Here is a 22,652-nt window from a genome sequence, read left to right on the forward strand (position 1 = left end):
TTTTTTTTTTTGAATTTTTTCAAAAAAATTACATAAATGACCAAAGTTTTAAAAAAATTATAAAGATGGTCATTTTTTACTCTTTTTACACATTGTCGTTATCATATTCTTTGTGCAACTCTTATCAAGAGAACTTTAGAGTGACAAAAAATACAGTTAATTTTAAAATATCTAATGTCGATTGTTTGTTTCTATCCACTCTCTGAACATATAACCTATTAAATCATACAATAAAAAAAAAGCAAGATGAGTACTTTGGCAAGTTTGTCACTTGTCACTCTCTATGCTTTCTTCTATTTTGATTTATGCTATATAAGGAAACTTTCTTTTTATGTCTTATATAATATTTTTATATTATTTTATAATTACTCTTATTAATATTGAATACAAATAGTCTCCATATTTTTTCTTTCCTCAACCAATTAATTTTTTCTCTTCCATTGCACTAAATCTATCTTATATTATTATTTATTATTGCTGATGTATCACTCCTTCAACCTTTCTTAATATTTTTAATTAACTTTAATTTTATTTAAATGTCTATCTAACTAAGTAAAAGAATATCCACTTCACTTCACGTTAATTGTAAATTTTAAATTTTGAAAGTATCAGCAGAGTAATTCAATTGTCTCATTGAGAAATGAAAAGCCATTTACATTTTCCATGTGAATCATTCATTCTCTTCTGGCTCAATGCATTGAAAGAGAACTCAAGAGGTAAGTGACATATTCCTTAAATCTTTTCTGCCACTGCATTCCATCCATTTTACATCCGGCAGAAGAAAGGGCAACCGGAAAAATGGATCTCTCTCTCTCCTAAAATTATCAATTTCTTTTTTCTCCATACTTCACTCTACTCCTCTTCTTCACCATATTTATTGATTACTTTTCTCTTTCCATACCAAACCTTCACTCTTAGATTCACACTCACTCATTCACTCCAGTTAGTTCACTATAACGAAACAACATAGCATCATTCAATTCGTTCTATGTATTATTTTAGTTTCAGATCTTTTGAATATGAATGGCGACAAGAAATCACACTTTGCTTTTCTGAAAGTACAAAGACGCATTAAAGAGTGTCTGTGGTTCGTCAATTTCTTCATCGTCGTCCACCTCTTTCAGCAACACATCGCTTCTAATTAAGATTCCTAATTATCTTCTCGTGATTCCCCATTGTTGCATGCTCTGATTCAAGGGTTTTCTTCACAGAGGGCTCCATTTCGAAATCGAAGTTGGAAACTTTGGTGGAAAAGGGAATGAAATGTGGTGTTTCACTGGTGCTGGTGTTGTTTCGTATTGCACAATATCGACAATTGCAAAAAGAAGTTAAATTAACTTTTTTTTTATTGAAAGAATTATCAAGGTTTTTGAGTATATACACAGTTTAATTTCCTTATTTCTTAGCTCAAGGTTCCAGTGCGATGATTGTTATTTATTTCAGTAATCTTATGATGGAATATTTAAAGGACATTTCTTATTCTATTTTGTCTTTTCTTTTTGTGTACAGTGGGTGGCTTCAATTGTTTTCTGGAGAAAGAGATGTCATCAAATCAAGTAAGTGATCTTCAAAGTCAAGTCTTATTCTAATACTCTCACAAACACCTTTGCCATATATCACAGGACCCATTTATATCTTCCATGCTTGAAAACTAAAGGTTAAGGTTTAGCAAATTTGACAGTCTTATTTTTTAAATTTTTGAAAAAAGATATTATGATTTATATGAATTTTATTATATGGCTGCAAAAATGAGCAACAAAACTTCATGAACATCAAGGGGAAATATTAGAGTTAAAAAAAACAGAGCAAGCTAATAATGACCAGCTTAATTGAGTTACTGAGTTGGTACTTTTCGCTTCTATTCTTAACAATCTTCCGCATTTCATCTTTCATCATTACTTTTTTTTAATAAACATCTTACTTAATGTTGTTAATCTTAACTTTCTTAAAAAAACATGATTATTGTTCATAGTATCATTGGCCTTATCCACCCTCATAGTATGATTGACTTAATGAGGTCAATAGCAACATTTGGTTGCTTATAAATATGTATTTTTTAAACATATTCCTAATTGTATCATTGACCTTATCATTTTATTGATTATGTAAATTTTCTACATGTTTCTCATAGTATCAAAGTTAAGATATATGTTCTCTATAATGTGTGAGTGGAAACCAAGTCATAGATAAGCTTTTTAAACTGCCATAATATCTGCAAAAGTTGGGGCTACAACTGTGTGTATATTTTGCAATAATATTTTGTAGCTATATAATGTTTGCGTTTAATGAGTTATGCGGCTTTGAAATGAAGACCGTCAACTACTTTATTATATGGAGGTTGGCTTGGTATTTCCACGCTACTGCAATGATTATTTTACCTATTATCGTTATGTCGTTTATCTAAGTTCTGGTCATTTGGAATAGATTAGTATTGAGTCTTTTGGAACTGAAGAACTCCTTGAGCATGAATTGAATTGAATTGGTGGAATAAGAACTTTGGCAGCAAGAAGAAAAAGGTTTGATCGGCTTATTCATAGTACGTGATGATGCTGCAAGGTTCATACTTTAGGAGAATTAAGCTTTTAACTAAAAAACAACAAGGTCATACACGTAAACTACGAAGATGTTTCTATTAACAAGGGCCAAGACTTTTCTGTTAAGTTTACGATAGGAGAAAATTATGCAGGCTTGCAGGGTTGGCACTGATAGCACCATTTATCAATTACAGATGGATTTCTCTTCCTATAAGTTTGATAAGAGAAGACTTTATAAGGAGTTGTATTAAGTGGGCAATGTGGCTTGCAAATCACTTTTCTAAACTATTGCATTAGTGGGTTACTTAAAATTGTCTACCTTCCAATGTTGTCATAGAAAGAAAATCCAACATCCTTCAACAAAAACGATAACGATATTTTGAAGACTATTCACGGCTTCCCAATGTTTTCAAAGGTAAAAAGTTACTTTAATGTTAAATCACTTGCAGTTGGATCAAAAACCATAAAGTCTAGATTTGATAGATTTAGAAATTTACATTTTACATACTCTAAGAAACTTAGAATATGATAATGATTTAAAACTCAAGAATGATTTCCTTGCTGTTCCCGCTAAGATTTTCTTCCTGTTAGAATCATTTTTGCTATCATCTGTGGTATGGAATCTAATTTAACCTTTTTGCTTTGTTGGTTTCCTTGACAGCTTATATTTGTTTTAATTCCCACTCTTTTCTATTATAAACTTGAAGCCATTTTAATTGGTTTGCTTGACACCTTATATTTATTTTCATTCCCACTCTTTTCTATTCTGAACTTTAAGCCATTTTTGTTTCCTTAATTTATGCAGGGTCCATTTGCAGCAGAGAGCAATCCTTTCCTTTATAGATGGTTTACACAGCCCAATTAGCCCGATTCTTCTCCAGCATTGGAAAAACAAAGATAACGATATCACCATGTATGAGTATCTTCCTAAAGGCATTGACTACTATTCCTTCATGCTAAACTCTAAATATTGTCTTTGTCCAAATTGCCATGAAGTGGCTAGCCCAAGAATTGTGGAGTCAATTTATGCAGAATGTGTGCCTGTGATTCTATCAAGTTATTATGCGTTGTCCTTTAGTGATGTGCTGCGATGGGAAACATTTTCAGTGCATGTGGATGTTTCAGATATTTCTAGGTTGAAAGAGTTTCTTAGCATTATTTCAGAGAGCAAGTATAGGGATCTCAAAAATGGGAGTATAGGCTGTGAGGAGGCATTTTACTCTGAATCAACCTCCTAAATTTTTTTTGATGTTTTTCACATTATCTTACACTCAATATGGCTAAGAAGATTGATGGATGGTTAATTTGTACTTATGTATAATATAAGTAATACTATATGTAGTGATTTTTTTAATTTTGGCTCCAATTAATCAGGAATGAGAACTCTAAAAGTGGACAACTAAAGGAAGGAAGATCGTCATTCTTATTTGTATTTTCTCCTGCATATGCATATTACCTATTTCATTAATATGCTCATATAACTAATTATACACTTTTTTTTTGCTTTTAAAAAAAAAAACAACTAAAATCCCCGAGAAAAGCTAAATCTAATAATTACTGAAAAAAGTAATTAATCATATTGATTTTAGTTATAAACTATATTATGTTTTTTAAAATAATTTTATAATTAAATAGTTGAAATAGTTTAAGTAAAAATATATAAGAATTATTAAATGGTTTTTATAATATAATGACAATTATTTGGAAAAATATATATGAGTAATTAAGTTTTTTTTATAAGTTACAATTATTTTTATACAAAATTTTTTATAAACGGCAATAAATTACAAATATTTTTATAAATAAGAAAAATTTATTGTTGATACAATTGTTTTTATAAACAGAAATAAGTTATAAATATTTTTGTAGCGGGAAAGTCTATTATTGATACAATTATTTTTATAAACAAAAATAAGTCGCAAGTATTTTATTTTTTATATTTCTTATTTTATTTTTCATGGATAGATGTGAATATATCTATGATATACCAACGGTAAACTGTTCATTTTAATGTTCGTCTCTTAAATTTTTCTTCGCTATTGTTTTATATAATTGAAGGTAGAGAATCAGTTGTATGTTTTATTATAAGTACGGATCAATCTTTACAATTTGGTGCATATTATTAGCCTATACTTATAACTATGTGAATGTTAACTAACTGATTAAATAAGATCTTAATTAAAAATTGAAGTCAGTGAACACTCTCTTTTCTTTTTTGTATATTTAATAATTTTTGGTTTTATTTTAATTTTATTTTTATTTAGTTGTGGATATTCATTAATTAAATAATAATCAGTCAAAATAATTCTTTTTTACCATGGATGGACGATTCTTTGTTTTTTTTTTTGGTTAAGTTTGTTTTTCATTATTTTGAAATAAAATTAAAATTAAATTATTTTTAGATTATTCGTTGTTTTTATTAAATAAAATTTAAAAAGATTTAGTTAAAAACTTTTAAAAAAATATTTGAAGAAATGGTTTTTATTTTATTTTACTCATTTAATTTAATTTTGTTAATAAATTTTAATTATTGATTAATAAATAATCCATAATAACTTAAAATTTGGTCTTTTGTTTTCCTTTAAAAAAAATAATAAAAAAATAATTAAACTTTTTAGAATCCTGAGCGCCCCTTTCCCCTTTTGTCCCATGCCTCGCACGGGTATACACACTAGTTTATTTTTAAAATAATAGTATGAAAAATCATGTTGTATTTGAAAAACATCTTACACTAATTAATGTTTTTTTATTTTGTAACTCATCATTCATCTCCCGTTCTTTAAGGGATAAAATCTCTCAATGCTTTTAGTTTTTCTTCAACTTTATTGGCAAAATATCCCTTTTGGTCCCGTATGTTAACCTCGGGGTTCATTTTGATCTTTTAACTTCAAAAAGTTTCATATGGGTCTCTTAACTCTTCAAAAGGTGTCATTGTAATCATTTTTGTCATATTAGCGATTGATTTAGCGACCAATTTTTGAGTTTTTCTGTCACTAATATGACAAAAAGGACTACAATGGCACCTTTTGAAGAGTTAAGGGAGCAATATGGAGCTTTTACAAGTTAAGGGGCCAAAAAGAACCTCCGAGGTTAACTTACGAGACCAAAAAGAGTATTTTTCCAACTTTGTTCTATACTTGTTCATTTTACAAAGCATAAAATTGTATGCTTTGAAAAATGAATTAGTAGAGAAGAAAGTGTTGAATGAGTAACTTGAAATATTGAACAAGATTCAAACCATTAAAGAACGGGAGAAGAATAATGAGTTACAGGATGCTCAAAAATCATTGATTAGTATAAGTTGTTCTTCAAATATAACATAATTGTTCATATAGTGCCTTGACTTCAAATTGTTCATATAATTCTTCAAATATAACATGTAACAAATTTGAAATTTTACATGTTCATTTAGGGTTTAGTGAAATAAGTAATCCACATTATATATTATAAACTCACTTGTGTTTTACCCCGTCGATTAAATGACAAATTTGTGAGAAAGTGTTTTCGCCATTTAAAAAATCTAAAAAGTTATCACTGGGGATCAAACACATGACCATTACACTTTTTTCCTCAGCGGAGTTACAACTGAGTGGTAAAGTGACACACTTTTATTGACGCCCTTCGTTACTTCGCCTATGAAATTTAGGTAACAACTCATATCCAAATGAGGTTAAAGATGTTTTCCATAGTAGTATTTTTTTAGTAGTCATACCCTTCATCAATGAAAGATGGGACTTGTTTAATGATTAATTCGTTTAATGATTCATTTTTTTATCTTGGCCCATGGGACGACTAGTCTTTAAACAATAGTTCAAGTTTTGGTTCCACTTGTTGAACAAGTGACTCAAATTAGAAGTGGAGGGTGAATTATAGATATAAAAAGTTTTTAAGACATCAAAAAAAGATTGGTTTTAAAAGAAAAGTTTCAAGTGGAAATAATATGAAGAGTCAAATAAATGATTAAGACTCGTGGAAATAAAAAATAAAAACGATAATGCATAAGAAAATAACACACGAGTGTTTATACTTGTTCAACCTAACCCACTTTGCATACATATAGTCTCCAAGAAGAACACCTTGAGACTTCACTTATCGACACATCTTTTGAACCAAAAAGATGTAATTCTTCAAAAATTGTACAATTTTAAGAGATGTTAGCTCTCATTTATCAAAATGATATTAGATGTGAAGAATTACATCTTTAGTGAAAATATTGAATCTTGAGCAAATAAGTTACAATAGTGTGTAATGGTTACTCTTTTAAAAATAATTACATGTATGAAATTTTTTGAATTTAAGTGAGAGAAGGAAGTAAGAATGTTAGAAATGTTTTCCTATCAATTAGCGTGTTTGAAAGGTTTTCTTAGGGGTATAATATATAGCTAAGGTGTCGTAAATTCTCACATATATGAGAATAATGAAAATCTCTCGTGTAAGAATCATAATTGATTCTTGTGAAACCGTAATCAATTATAGAAGATGAAGAGTAAGCATTTGGCCTGATACATATCATAATTGATTATTAAAGGATCGTAATTGATTACTCGGCAATAATAAGGAGCATAATTATTCACTTTATATTACGGTGTGATATTTTTTATATGTAGAAAGCGAATGTTTGATAATCGATTATTCAAGGATGAATAATTAATTATTTAAGTTAAAATACATTTCTTCATCCAAAAGCATTTTCTTAAAACTGATATTAAAACATAAAGTTTTAGAAAATATTTCTTTCGGTGTGTGTATTTTAACTTAAGATGGAAATTTACCACTATTATGAAGTATTTATTACCACATAATGATAACACTTAAGTGGGCCATGAATTTCTTAATGAACCATATTTAGTACCTCGGTAGACTTCATTCACGAGTTGTTGGTGAAATTTTATCTTGAATGTTTTCCTACCAGACATGTTTGCAAGACATCTCACGAGTCATGACTATTATTTTCTACCATTATCTTCTTTGTATTGAGTTTGCTTAAACTATTAAATTAAAAATGAATATACCTTTTATGCCATAAGACGCCCTAATTGTCTAGAATCATTGTTAAAAAATAGTTAATCTCCATTGCATTGATCAAGATCTTGAAGGTTCTATTATTTTGTAAAAATTGATTTCAAAGGTTTAATGTCATTTTTAGTCTAATATGTTAACCTCCGAGCTTATTTTGGTCTCTTATCTTTAAAAAAGTTTATATTGATCTCATATTTGTTCAAAATTTATCATGTTAGTCCTTTTATCTAATTAGCGACGAATTAAGTGAATGATTTATGTGTTTTTTCGTTACTAAGTCGACGAAAAGGACTATCATGATACATTTTGAAGAGTTAAAGGACCAATATGAATATTTTTGAAGTTAATGGACCAAAGTGAACCCTAGGTTTAACATACGGGACCAAAAAGGATATTAAACCATTTCAAAACTAGTCTCCTCTTAGTATCATACAATTTAAGTGAATCATCTTCCATAATTATTAAGTATATCTTCTCTTTTATCTAGCTAACACTCATTAGATTACACTTAATATCGGGAACATATAGAAAAATTGTATCACTATTTTCTTAATATCTTGCAGATGAATAGGGTCATTAACCATGCCTTATGTTTCCATTCAATATTGTTAGCTAACCCCACTTTATTTTCTTGCTTGAATCAAATTATGTGTTCAGCTTCTTGTTACATGTCATATGATTTGAGTACCACGTATAAAGTACCAAGTATAAGAATTAGAATTGTAACATTGAATCTTATTCTTCATTATAAGATTCACATAAATCACTTGTTCTTCATTATTCTAAGGCTTATTTCACTTAAATGTTAGCTAACCCCATTTGCTTATTCTTCATTATTCTATGGCTTATTTCATTTTCCCAAACAAATTACTCACAATTGTAACATTGAATCTTATTCTTGTTAAATAAATTCTTTTTGCTTTGATTCTTGTTATTCTATCACCCCTTCAATTAGAGGATTCAAGTTTATCTTCATTTTATCCTTGCCCTTCAAGTTGTTATGCTCCTTTTTTCTTCCACTTTTTCTTATCATATATATATATATATATATATATATATATATATATATATATATATATATATATATATATATATATATATATATATATATATATATATATATATATATATATATATATATATATATATATCTGTGTGTGTGTGTGTGTTAAGAAATGTGATAGGGCCTAACACAGCCTTATAAAATTGGCTTGTAAGGTGAGGATTTCCCCCACTTATAAGCACATGTTCAAATCTATATTATCTGATGTGGGACTCTGAATACACTCCTTCACGCCAGTACTGGATATCTGGAGTATGAAAATAAATAGTGGTTGGTCCAATAACAGAAACATGATAGTAGGTGGTCCATCGGATCTTAAACGAGGGTCTTGTACCATCTTTAGATTGGACTACCTCAATGCCCAAAGTATAGAGGAGTCTACCAAGATATTTTTGTCTAAAATTGATTTGAGAGATGTTATTTCAACTGGAGTATTCCTTGCAAGCAACTTCTAATTATGACAATATCATCTACACACACAATAAGATAAATACACCCTTGGTCCGAGTGACAATAAAAAACAAAATGGTCAACTTCACTATGGACCATACTAAACTGTTGTACTATAGTACTGAATCTGTCAAACCAAGCTCTCGGAGAATTCTTGAGACCATAAAGAGACATGTGTAGCCTATAGACCATATTCGATGACTCACTCTGAGCAACAAACCCAGGTGGTTGCTCCATATATACTTCCTCTTCAAGATCACAATGTAAAAATGCATTTTTGATGTCAAGTTGATGTAGAGGCCAATGTCGAATGGCTGGAATGGCTACAAGAAGTCTAACATATTATATATTAGCTACACACAAGAAGGTATCACTATAATTCAACCCAAAAATCTGAATGTACCCTTTGGCTACCAAGTGAGCTTTAAATCGATCAATCTAACCATCTGGACCAACCTTTACTACATAAAGTCAGCAACAACCTACTAAAGATTTCCTAAGGGGTGGAGGAACCAATTCCTAAATACCACTACTTTGAAGAGCACACATTTCATCAACCATTACTTGCCTCCACTTAGGGTGAGATAATGCTTCACCTGGATTTTTAGGAATAGAAACAAAAGACAAAGAAGACAAGCAAGTATACTACAAAGGGGAAACACGATTATAACATAAATCAATATGATGTGGAAAAGGATTTTGTGTTTGATGTATACCTTTTTTAGGGAAATCACGAGATTACACCCAAGTTGTAAGATCGGATTCGGTGATGTTGAGAGCATCGGATGAGAACCTGCAATGATCTCAAGGACAAGTACGCCAGACGTTGGGTGACGATGCTGATATGTTTGAAGTGGTCGAGGCTCCTTAAGGGGTCAACCATTGAGATATAAAGTGGGCCAGGTTCCCTAGAATGATGGGGGACAATGGCATATGGGACTTCCAAAAGAGGTGTGAGAGTACCTTCCTGAAGAGGTTTCAAAGTTACTTGGATGGACTCAAAATTTGAAACAGACTCGAAGAACGTAACATTGACCGATATGAGGTATCAATGTAGAGTATGTGACTAGCAAAGATAACCTTTTTGGGATCGATAATGAATAAGAAATACGCATATTCCAGATCGAGACAATAAACGAGCTTCATCCCCTTTTGCTTTAGTCTGCTCCGATTTTTTGGGTCCCTCAAGTACTGTTTCTACTTTTGAGTCTAGGCACATGTTCAAGTTTTATATATATATATATATATATATATATATATATATATATATATATATATATATATATATATATATATATATATATATATTGTGTGTGTGTGATTTTAAAATAATAATAATGTGAAAAATTGTTTTATCAAAATATAAAAAATAAAATCTTACACCCCTCGCCTATGGTCTTGGATCTACCATTAAAAGAGAGAAAAATAATTGAAATAAAAGTGTTATTGAAATAGTTGTTACTCTTGGGATGTTTTTATTCTAACTAAATGGACAACCTAGTGGTCAGTCTCCTATCCTTGTTACTCTAACATTTTGGATTCGAATTCAGTTGATGCCAAGTTTTTGTTTTATTTAAGTTTTAACCTTTCATATCCTAAATAAATAAATAATCCAACTTGAAATTTATATATATAAGGGGGACATATAACTCTTTTAAGGGGTTTTTTCAAAGTTCGCCTATACGACAGTGAGCAAAATACCTATTAACCCTTGTTTTTAAAAGAAAAAATTACAAAATTGTATCCACTCAGTAAAAACAAAAAATATAGAATCAATGAGAATCAATCTTTGTATTATGAGTGATGTAAACCCTCTAATTTGTATCCAAAGAGTATATATCGGGTGGTATACGAGATCTTATAAGCGTCCACACTAAATTAAATAAATGAGTGTCAATGGTACTCTAACTCAATACAAAAATCTATAAAATAAATTTAAGGCCAATGAAAAAAATATAGAAAACAACAAAAAAAAAAGAATACAAATGATAAAACAATTGAATGCTTCATGAAAAACTATAATTTACACTCACAGTGATTATTCATGCATATGGAAATCATTAACGATTATAAAAACACATTGAAAATAATTGTTATATTGAACAAACTAAACAGAAGAAGACAAAACATATAAAAAAACATTCAAATGAAGGGAATTAAACACCCTGATGAAGATGTACAAAGCAACACATAAATATTTTAATTATTAATCTCTCCTTAATAGGACATAACAACAAGAAATTAATTTCATTTATTCAAACATTGAAAAGACTTAACAAATCACATTGAAAACCATGAGAGTATTTTGCAACTAATAAGTATCATTACGGGTGGAACGGTTGCGATTCCATTGCATTAAATTCACATTTGGTGGAAGAGAAGGATGAAGCATTTGATAATCTGGTTGAGCTGAACTGGAACCCATAACATTGTTGGTGGATCCATATGTAGCACGATCAGCATTAGGAATGACACCGCCATTATACATTGTGTCATTCCCTTCAATTTCTTGAAAAACTCCATTAACAATAGCTACCCTATGAAACCCTGGATTTTTAAAAAGAGTGGCCCTAATGGAAACAACACCGACAGCCTCGATCTTTCCTCCAATAATGCCACCATGCACCTGTCTACGATCTCCACAAAAATAAATGGAAAACGATGAGCGTGATTGGTCAGCAATAAATTGGTGAGAAATACCAACAGAGTTAGCATTCAGATAAGTTCCAGAGATAGATATCATATGCAATGTTGCTTTGATAGGGAAAGTAGGGGCACGAGATATGGGGTGCAAAATGGTAACATTAGAGACAAGACCAGAACCACTCAATACAGTGATATTAGCCTGATGAGTTCGAGCCAAGTTGATGAGAGTCTCAACAACATCATTTCCAGCAGGGATCTGAATGAAAACTGGTTCCATTAACATGTTAGGGTTTCCCTCAATAACAACAGGTGGTTTAGGTTTATTCTTAGAGCCTAAAGGTCTGCCTTTCGGTTTTCTCGAGGAGGATGGGGCAAGGAAATCCCTTGAATCTATAGGGAGATTATTGTTTCTCCTAGGGAACAATTGTGTTGGTGTTGGTGTTGGTATAATGTAGTTGTTGTTGGTGGTGGTGGAAGTGATGTGAGTGGCCATGTTATTCTCTCTGTTAGATCCTACCATGATAGATGAGCTACGTGAGATTGTGTCTAAGCTCACTGATTTGATTCAGTAAGGATATATATTTTTAGAGTTTCTGGAAGACAAGAAATATAGCATAAATAAAGAGAAATGAAGATATATGTATTATGAATAGTCTTTTATACATATCAATATTTTTAAATTTGTAATAAAAAATAGTATAGTCAAACAATCCAATTCATTGGTCAACATTAAATGAATCATATTTTAGTCATTAATTTGAATTTGAAATATAAAACTAATATAAGAGCTATCTTACTAAAAAGGGTTGAATCTAGAATGATTGACCATTCTCCTACAACATGACACATTAAGGAGCAAGAGAATAAATTAATATTATAACCATTTCTAAAACTTTTTTATATTAAAAAATATCCATTAATATATTCTAAACAATAACACTTAAAATTTTCATGTCTATATGAGTATAATTTACAAAATTAAATACATATTTTAAACTTTAATAATATAAGTCTAAGTTTGAGTCAATAATCCAATTAACCTGAAAGAAAAAAATAAAGTATTCATTAATATTTTCATAACAACGGATAAATCTGAGTCAACAATTCAATTAACATACGGACAATTTGCATATTCAATGCATTTTGTTTTATGTCTAGTATAATTTCTTTTCTTAAAATAAAAATATATTGCCAACGAACTAACCAACGTACAAATTGGTCCGAAATCGGGACAAAAATTGAAAATCTATTATAACATATAAAAACTAAAGTACCTGGAAAAGACATTCCAAGCCCTCTGACTAAACAACTCAGTCTGATCTGATTCCATGGATAAAATTGTCTTTTTGCAAAATAACTCACTTATATTCATTTGGGATTTAATACTGGATGATGTGTCAGCCTTTTTATTTATTTTGTTGTTATTGGTATTTTATTTTAGATTTATTTTTTTAATCAAACCCCTTATATATTGCACGCTTATTAAAAATTGATGCAATTTGAATTTAAAATTGGTAATGATCACTGCTATTAATTATTAGGCTCATTTATTCATGTACATACACGCTTATTGAAAATGTATAGCCATGGAACCTATCAAAAGCTACAACTTCCCATAAACCCTAAACCCTTTCATTTGCTGGAGAGACACAGGTTAGGGTGATAGAGAGATATCAAAACAAAAAAGAAAAAGCGGCAAAAGCTGCACGTCTCATATTCTCTTCTCCGCTCACCATCATCAACTTCCATTCATCCAACCCTTTTCATCATCTTCTCACCATAGCCAAGCAAACTTCAATTTCATCACTTTCAATCCTTCGTAGATTCATCATTTCATCACTACCAATATAGTCCCTCAACCGCCGTTTAATCACACCTTTAACCTCATCGCATAATAACTATCGAAACCTCAACTCTAAAAATCATCTCTAGCTTCTCTCTGATACCATCAACCGTTCATCACCCGTTCATCCTACATCAACGACCCCCTCCTTTTTTTCTGATAGCCACCGTCCAGAACAATCACCACTAACAACTTTCGACGATAGCTTCTCTTCACCGTGCCGAAACAACAAATTTCGGTATTTCACTACCCAACCATAAATATCCTCCCATGTATCTCTTCAAACCATAATCCATCCTTTCTTCAATCGATTTTCTGATTCGCTGTTTCTGTTTGTTTTTTAATCTTATAGGTTTCAACCTCAATTTCATGAATAGTGTTTTGTTAAATTGATTAGGTTAAATGCTTCAAATGATATTGAATCATTCAAATCCAGATTGAAGATTATTTGTATGCTTCAAATGCGAATTATAATTATAATGTTTTCAATTGTTGTTACAGTTTATATCATCATCTATGGCACGATTCAAATGCAAAAAACAAACAGGGTATAATTTCTGCACTGCAGAATCATCACATCACCTTCCCTTTTTTACTTCTTACTTTGAGCCTAATATGTGGACCTATAAAGATTAGGGACTAAAAATGAAATATGATTAGGAGGACCATAAACATATTTAACCATAATTTTAATGGCAATGTACTCTCGTCCATTTCCTTGGTCAATCCTTACTAGAGTAGTCATTTGCAATACATTAGATTGACAAAAATTAAGATAAAGTGACTAGGGATATCAAATTATCAAAGCAAAGATTTTAAGCAAGCTTCAAAGGATAACACTAGTTCCATTTATATTATGGAAATTGAGTATGTTGTCGAGGTTGATAGTTGAAAAACTTTCTTTCATGGAAGATTAATGTTGAAGAAAAGAGATACCCCTTGTTTGGGTTATTGTTTTCATTTTTCATCACTGAATATTTTTGTATGATTATTGTTGTGGGACTTATAACTTTGTATCGCAAATAATTTGTTTGCTTTCTTAGATGTGTGATTTCAATTTGCACACAAGAACCAATATGAGAGATATAAATTTATCTTTTCTATTGCATGGGGTATTAGAATTTCTCTAGCATTGGACGATGTTACTAGTAGAAAATAGCTTGAATATGTTGCTAGAATATTGGTCAGTCTTGGCTATTTATATGTTTTTACTACTTTTCCTTTGGTAGAAAGGGAAGATTACACCTTTAATATCGATGTTGAATATGAGAGAATCCCATTTTTTTAAGTATGGTAGAATAAATGTTCTAAAGGTTGAAACCATATTTGATGGAGGAGGTTATTGGTGTAGTTATTTAACAAAATGAAGTCATGTGTACTCCAGTGCTTAAAATTTTGTTTTGAAAGAGGTGTTGATAAGGAATGAGAAACTAATGTGGTTTAAATTATAGTTTTAGTTTGTATGTGAAAGATAATTTTAAAACATTCTTCATGAGATGTTTAAATAAAGACCATATGAATCTGGTGACATAGAAAAATAAAGAGGAAATGAAACTATGTTGTCTGACCAAGATGACGTTTGCAAGTTAACTGTTAAGGATATTATTTTTAACCAATCCTCTCACAATATTTATTTGGATGTCAAATAAACAAAGAAACAAATGTGAGTTGTTTGGAGAAACAAGTGTGAGTTATAAGTTCCACGTTGTTTAAAAAAGTGGAGGTTCAGCACTTTAATAAATGAGAGGACCCATACACTTATCATTTTAAGATTTTGGGTAAACATGTAGTGTATCTCTCATTTATTTAGGTGAGACTTTAACCTTTAGGTGAGTGCTTAGTCTAATGTGGATGTTTGCCTCTCGTGATGACCCATCAGTGGTATCAGAGTCTGGTTTGAGTAAGAGAATGACTCATTCTATCAAAAGTCTTTCTGACATGATGGTTAGTCGGTGTGTCCCGTTGAAGTGCCCATGACGAGATAAGGGTGTCTCTCAACGGCGGTACAAGCGTGTTGATGAAAGAGTTTCCACTTGAAATGGAGCATAGTGGATAGACTTACACTTGAGGGGGAGATTGTTTAGAAACAAGTGTAAGTTGTTGTCATACCCCAAAATTTGCCCTATTACTTTTACGTTTTATTAACTGGAACGTAGTACAAATTCTACAAGGGGTGTATATCAAACTAGTGGGCTTGACATCTTGATTAGCAAGCCCATTTCAAAAGCGTAACTATTCTCTGAATTGTCCAATTCAAAAGATATGGGTATACATTAAGTAAATGTGTGTATTTAATTGGGTTTATTATTCATAAAATATGAGGCCCAATTTCAGGATTCAAAATTATTTTTAAACTTGGGTTTTATAAACTTCCTTGGTTTATTTACAATATTTTGGATTTTTGTAATTATTTGTTTAAAAATATAATAATTCACTTGTAAATTATTTATATTTTTAAATAACAAATATTTTCTCGCCTTTCATATCCTTTCAATTGGATTTTTATTTCGAATAAATAACATAGCACAATTGGTAAGGAATAAGGCTTGCAACTAAGAAGTCATGGGTTTGAATCCCACAAGTGGCATTTTCACACTTTTTCTCCTATTTTTTAACTAATTTTCAAAATGGGTTGTTGGGCTTTTGGATATGTGGATATGGGTTATTTCCTCTTATGGAATTTAACCTAATTCTCTAACTCTATAAAAAGAGGTCTTAGCAACCCTAAAAAGGAAACATTTTTTTACAATTTCACGTACAATTTTTCACACACACAAATTCATACTTTGCAAAAAAAACTATTTTCTACGCTTCTCTTCTCCCCCCGTTTTTAAAAAATCTTTGTTTTGGCCAATAATGAATATCTGAGGCTTCGGTTGAATTTTAATTCTTTACAATATCTTTTATCTTTTAAAGGTTTTTGGCCAATGATGACGCATTGAGGCTGTATTTTTATATACTTGACCATTGGCCTTTGACCATTGTTGTCTCGATCTGACAATGGTCTACTTTTTTTACTATACATGGTTTTGGCCTTTGGTGGTCCTATCTTTTATGGCCATTGTTGTCTCGATCTGACAATGGCCTATCTTTTTACTATACACGTATTTTGGCTTTTGGCCATTTGGCCATTGTTGTCTCTATCTGACAATGGCCACTTTTTGCCATACATGGTCTTTGGCCTGTAGTCGTTGTTGTCTCGATCTGACAATGACTCTATGAAAACCTTTGAGGTTTTACCCTTTTGGACAAATGCATATTATTTTTAATTTATTAGTCAACAATTGTCAAAACCATTTTATAAAACCTAAAGGCTAAATGGGTCCCCTTAAGTACAAGGGAGACAAAGGGTGTCTAACACCTTCCTTTTGCCTAATTTACCTACTTACCCAAAATCTCTTTTTTAAGAGTTTCTCACTTGCCCAAATAAAGTGGGTGACGACTCCGTTTGAACGTAAATTTTTAAGCAGGTTGCTACAGTTGTGTGGAGAAACAAGTGTGAGTTCTAAGTCTCACATTGCTTAGAAAAGTGGAGGTTGAGCACTTTATAAGTGAGATGGTCCATACACATATCACCTTAAGGTTTTAGGTGAATTTGTAGTGTCTCTCTCATTTGTTTGGGTGAGTCTTTGACCTTTAGGTGAGTGTTTGGCTCAATGTGAATGTTTTTCTCTCATGTTGACCAAGGCCAGTCCTGACTTTTTAGACGCCCAGGACAGACAAAAAAATGGGCTCCTAAAAAATCTGACTTTTTACTACCTCTAAAATGAAAAAGAATTCCGAAGACAAGATTAAAAATATGAAGTTTTGGTTGTTTCTAACAACAACAAAAAATTCAATGCGGATAAGAAGTCATCTCCAAATTATTAAAGAATTCAAAATCGCAATATGATTAACTAAATTAAGAATGAGAATTTTTTAAGGGCCTGAATTACTCCAATTTCTAGACAATAACCAATCTCAAAAAAATGAAAGTGGTGTTTACTTTTACTTCAATTGCAGAAAATCAAATCATATGACTAAGAAATATAGGAGTAAGTCTAAACCATGTCTTGGCCCTAATACGCAGGTTAATCTAACTTATAAGAAATTTAATTTTATGATAAAAAAATAATTAATCAAAACACAAATGATAATGAATTTAATTTCATCATAAAAATTTAAAAATAAATGAGTTAATTGTATCATATACTTTTAAATATTTAATTATAACATATAAATAATATTTAAAATTTATAATGAAATTATAAGGATTATAATAAATAACTATTAAAAATAAAATTCATTTAAAATTTTAATTAAATATATAAATTTATTTTATAATTAAAATTTGAGAAATAATAATTATGACAACTTATTAATTACTTGGCACTTTACCTCATGTTTATTTACGTAACTGCAATGAAAGTGTTCTTGTTTGTTCCTATAAAAAATGATATTCAAGGGATCACGGTTATGAACCGGTGGCATTATGCTTCCATTGCTAATTCTTAACTGTTGGTCTACGAACAATGATTTGGTTAACAATTTTGCTAGTTATTATATATTTTATTATTGCAGTATTATAATTTAAAATTGAGGCTTTATTTCTTTGAAATCCTATACTATGGATCTGCTTGCCTGATTCCATAGTCGGTCCTAATAATGACCCATCACCATTATCATCATATAATTAATCAACAAATATGATAATGATGAGGAACGACTAATAAACAAATCTCATATTGCAACTCATGTTCAAAATCATCAAGCCACTTATAGTGATCTTAAATACAAATGTTCTTATGATATGCTCATATTATGAAAGAATAGTAATTGCAAAACCAATAATCAAGGCTTTATTGTAGTTGTCCCCTAATCCAAAAATAAGAATTCAAAAATGTTGGAGAATTTAGTTGTTCAAAATACTATCTTTGAGGTTATTCTCATAAATCTTAGTAATTTTATTATTCTCTTCTTAATAAATTGAAATGCTGCATAATTACAAGTATTATATCAAGTTTAGGAGTTTCTTAAATAGTGAGATTTTTTAATTAGAATTTACATTTTATTTAGGAATTAGTACAACTGATTTAATCTTAAGAATAAAGAAAGTAAGTATGAGGTGGGGAGGGGAGTTTTTGCAAGTAGTGATGATATAATGATTGTTCTCCCTTCACTTCATTGTGAGACAATCCAAATCTCATTCTCATTTTGAAAAGGAAAAATACAATGGAGAAAGGGAAAAGTGAAATAATTTCTTCTTAACTTCATGCAAACAAATTATTTTACATTATAATCTTAAAGTTTGATAGAGGGGTATAATAATATTTATAGTATTATTATTAGTATTGGGCTCTAATTGTATTTGGGCTTTTAGTTTTATTATCCATTATGGATGTTATATAATGTAGTGTCTTTGACACATTTGAGAAGGAATGAAAACAAGTGAAGTTTAATTTTTATAGTTTAGTTTTATCTTTCTCTTAGTTTTATACCTTTTCATAATTTTATTAGGTTTAGGGTTCTAGCTTTCTAACATTTGATGCTTTCATTCTTGAACACCAAAACCTCCTATGGCATATCCATCACCCATATCTTTCACTACTCATTTTTATCCATATCATCCCAACATCACCACTATTACTCCTTCCTATTCCACAAACATTTCTCTTGTAACTCCATCTCAAAATTTATCCTATAATCATGGATACACACCACATCTACAACCTACATATGACTATTACACACCATTCTACCAACAAAATATCTCAACTCCTTTTATTCCTCCCTACCAACCCACACCAGAGCTATTAGATTCAACATCTCATCATTCTAACGGTTTTCCAAAAGACCACCATAAATATCACCATCAACAAGCAACAACTTCCATTTCACCTCATCTACATCCATCCTACACCATTTCCCAGCAAACTCACTTGTCCACAGATTCAGTTCAATTACTTTTTCAAGAATGTCTTCAGAAAATATCTCTGTGAGATATTGGATCGAACTCTAGTATGTTCGAAGGATAGTTTCTTGGTTCGACATGATTAAGCATGAAGTCGAAGGTTGTTCACATGCTTGTGTCAAAGATGCTAGGGTTGTTAGCATGTTAAATTAGGTTTTAGTGTTTAGACCCTAATTTGTTAAGTTAGCTTGTTTATTAAGTTGGCTTGTGTAATGGGCCTTGTGGAAAAATCCCATTAGTTAGTATGTTAGGTTTTATTATAAATAGCATACTAGTCTCTCATCATTGCTAAGCTGCAAATCCTAATTTAGGGTGAGAGAGGTTATTTGTTATTCTTGTAAACTTGTAATCTTGTTTTAAGAGAAAGTAAAAGAATAGCAGTTATAACCAATTCTTGTGTTCTTCTTATCTTCCTAAATTCCTATTATATTTTGTTCTTGACATCGTTTTTCACAACAAATTGGTGCGGTGAGCATGGAGAAGATGCCTTCAACAAAGTATGAGATTGAAAAGTTCACAGGAGTGAACGATTTCAGTCTGTGGCGTTTGAAGATGAAAGCCCTATTGGTTCAGCAGGGTTGTTTGGAAGCGTTGAAGGGAGAGACAGCCATGAAGCTGCATTAACGGCAGCAGAGAAGACGATTATGATTGAGAAGGCACACAGCGCAATTTTGTTGAGCCTTGGTGATAAGGTTCTCAGACAGGTATCAAAGGAGACGACGACATCAGGGTTATGGGCGAAACTTGAAAGTTTGTATATGACCAAACCGCTGGTAAATCTACTCTACCTGAAGTAGGCTTTGTATTCATTCAAGATGGTTGAAGACAAAGTGTTGACTGAGCAGTTGGATATGTTCAACAAGCTGATTCTTGATCTTAAAAATATTGATGTAAAGATCGATGATGAAGATCAAGCGCTGTTACTATTGTGCGCTTTGCCTCGATCACATGCTCACTTCAAAGAAACTCTCCTGTATGGAAGGGAGTCCCTGACCTTTGAAGAAGTTCAATCAGCCCTATATTCAAAGGACCTGAACGAACGAAAGGAGCATAAACCTTCGACTGTTGGCGAAGGTTTGGCCGTTAAAGGAAAACTCTTACGAAAGGATGGTAGGTTTGACAAGAAGAAGGGAAAAATCCAGTCGAAGTCTTACAATGGCGAAGCATCTGGAATTCGATGCTATCATTGTAAGAAGGAGGGTCACACAAGAAAGGTGTGCCCTGAACGCCTGAAAGATCATGGAGGTAAGGATAATGGCAATGCAGCCATTGTTCAAGATGATTTCGAATCATCTGATGTTCTTGTAGTTTCAAGCAGTGACTCGAGAAGAGAGTAGATTATAGATTCAGGTTGCACTTGGCACATGACTCCAAACAAAGGCTTGTTCGAGGAATTATGTGATCAACATGGTGGATCAGTATTGCTGGGAAACAAGAAGGCTTGCAAGATTGCAGGTGTTGGATCTGTGAGGTTCAAACTCCTTGATGAGTCAATAAGTTTGTTGACTGAAGTTAGGTATGTTCCTGATTTGAAGAGAAATCTACTTTCTCTTGGTGAATTCGACAAGCAAGGATATGTTTTCCAATGAGAGAAAAATATCCTAAGAGTCATGAAGGGTTCGAAGGAAGTCTTGAGAGGCGTGAAGAAACAAGGCTTGTATACCCTTGAGGCTGAAGTTGTAAGTGGTTCAACAAATGTTGCATCCACGAAACCTAGGTCGAAAACAGAAATCTGGCACATGAGATTGATCATTGATCTTTGTGCTGCCTCTGGTATTGCAAGTCACATAACTACTGCAGGTACTCCACAGCAAAATGGTTTGGCTGAAAGGTTTAATCGAACTATTTTAGAGAGAGTCAGATGCATGTCGACTAGTGTGGGTTTAAAGAAGGTGTTATGGGCTGAGGCTGTTTCGACAGCAACATATCTGATAAACAGATGTCCTTCGACAGTGTTAGATATGAAGACACCTGAAGAAGTTTGGTCGGGACATCCACCAGATCTCGACAAACGGGGAGTATTTGGCTGTGTAGCCTATGCTCACATTAGGCAAGAAAAGGTCAAACCTAGAGCTCTGAAATGCATGTTCATGGGATACCCTGAAGGAGTCAATGCTTATAGGCTATGGTGCCTAAAGCCAGGTCACAGGAGGTGTATCACCAGTCGAGATATAGTTTTCAATGAAGCTGATATGGCTTTTAAGAAAACTAATGTTGGTCAAAATGCAGAAACATCTGATGAAGAGCTGGAACAGGTAGAGATTCCTGTTGAGGTGGATCATGTTGATGCTGAAATGCATATCTCTGATGAAGTCGAAGAAGAAGCACAAGATGCTGAGGAAATTGAGGAAATTGTCGATGACTACCTATTGCCAAGAGATAGGTCGAGAAGAGCCATCAAGCCACCTCAGAGACTTGGATATGCAGATCTTATAGCTTATGCCTTAATCTCTGCAAGTGAGGTTCTAGACGAAGAACCTAGAGACTACAAGGAAGTTATGAGGAGTCAAAATAAGACTGAATGGCTGAAGGCCATGGATGATGAGATGAAATATCTTCATGATAATCATACTTGGGAACTGATCAAGAAACCTGCTGGGGAAAGGTTAGTCAACTGTAAATGGATTTTCAAAGTTAAGGAAGGAATTGAAGGAGTGACGTCGAAAAGATACAAGGCAAGGTTAGTTGCAAGGGGTTTCACTCAAAAAGAAGGTGTCGACTTCAATGATGTGTTTCTCTTGTTGTGAAGCATAGGTCCATTCGAATGTTGCTTGCCAAGGTGGCACATTTCGATCTTGAACTGGAATAGATGGATGTGAAGACTGCGTTCTTATATGGTGATCTAGATGAAACGATCCTGATGAGGCAACCTGAAGGGTATGTCGAAAAGGGGAAGGAAGATTATGTGTGCAAGTTAAAGAGATCTTTGTATGGGCTGAAACAATCTCCTCGACAGTGGAATAGGAGATTCGACAAGTTCATGGCACGCATAAGTTTCATTAGAAGTCAGTTTGACCACTGCGTTTACTTCATATTTTGACCTGGTAATTCATTTGTTATTTTGTTGCTTTATGTGGATGATATTCTCATAGCAAGCAACAATGTTGAATATGTGGCGAGGGTGAAGGCTGAACTCAATAAGGAGTT

The 22,652-nt window shown here is 31.9% G+C and overlaps 1 protein-coding gene and 1 long non-coding RNA gene across 2 annotated transcripts; one reads left to right on the plus strand and one right to left on the minus strand.

Moving 5' to 3' along the window:
• Nucleotides 1-653: 653 nt before the first annotated feature.
• Nucleotides 654-3,928, plus strand: LOC131656738 (uncharacterized). The gene is made up of 3 exons (XR_009300272.1): nt 654-1,556; nt 2,425-2,949; nt 3,340-3,928. It is a non-coding gene; the product is annotated as an uncharacterized LOC131656738 (long non-coding RNA).
• Nucleotides 3,929-11,377: 7,449 nt separating this feature from the next.
• LOC131659070 (AT-hook motif nuclear-localized protein 28-like) lies at nt 11,378-12,205 on the minus strand. Its single transcript, XM_058928311.1, has one exon. It carries the CDS (start codon nt 12,203-12,205, stop codon nt 11,378-11,380), a length of 828 nt encoding a protein of 275 aa, XP_058784294.1.
• Between the last annotated feature and the right edge of the window lie 10,447 nt (nt 12,206-22,652).

The sequence above is a fragment of the Vicia villosa genome, linkage group LG3 (assembly GCF_029867415.1).
Source record: "Vicia villosa cultivar HV-30 ecotype Madison, WI linkage group LG3, Vvil1.0, whole genome shotgun sequence".
Classification (NCBI taxonomy): Eukaryota; Viridiplantae; Streptophyta; class Magnoliopsida; order Fabales; family Fabaceae; genus Vicia; species Vicia villosa.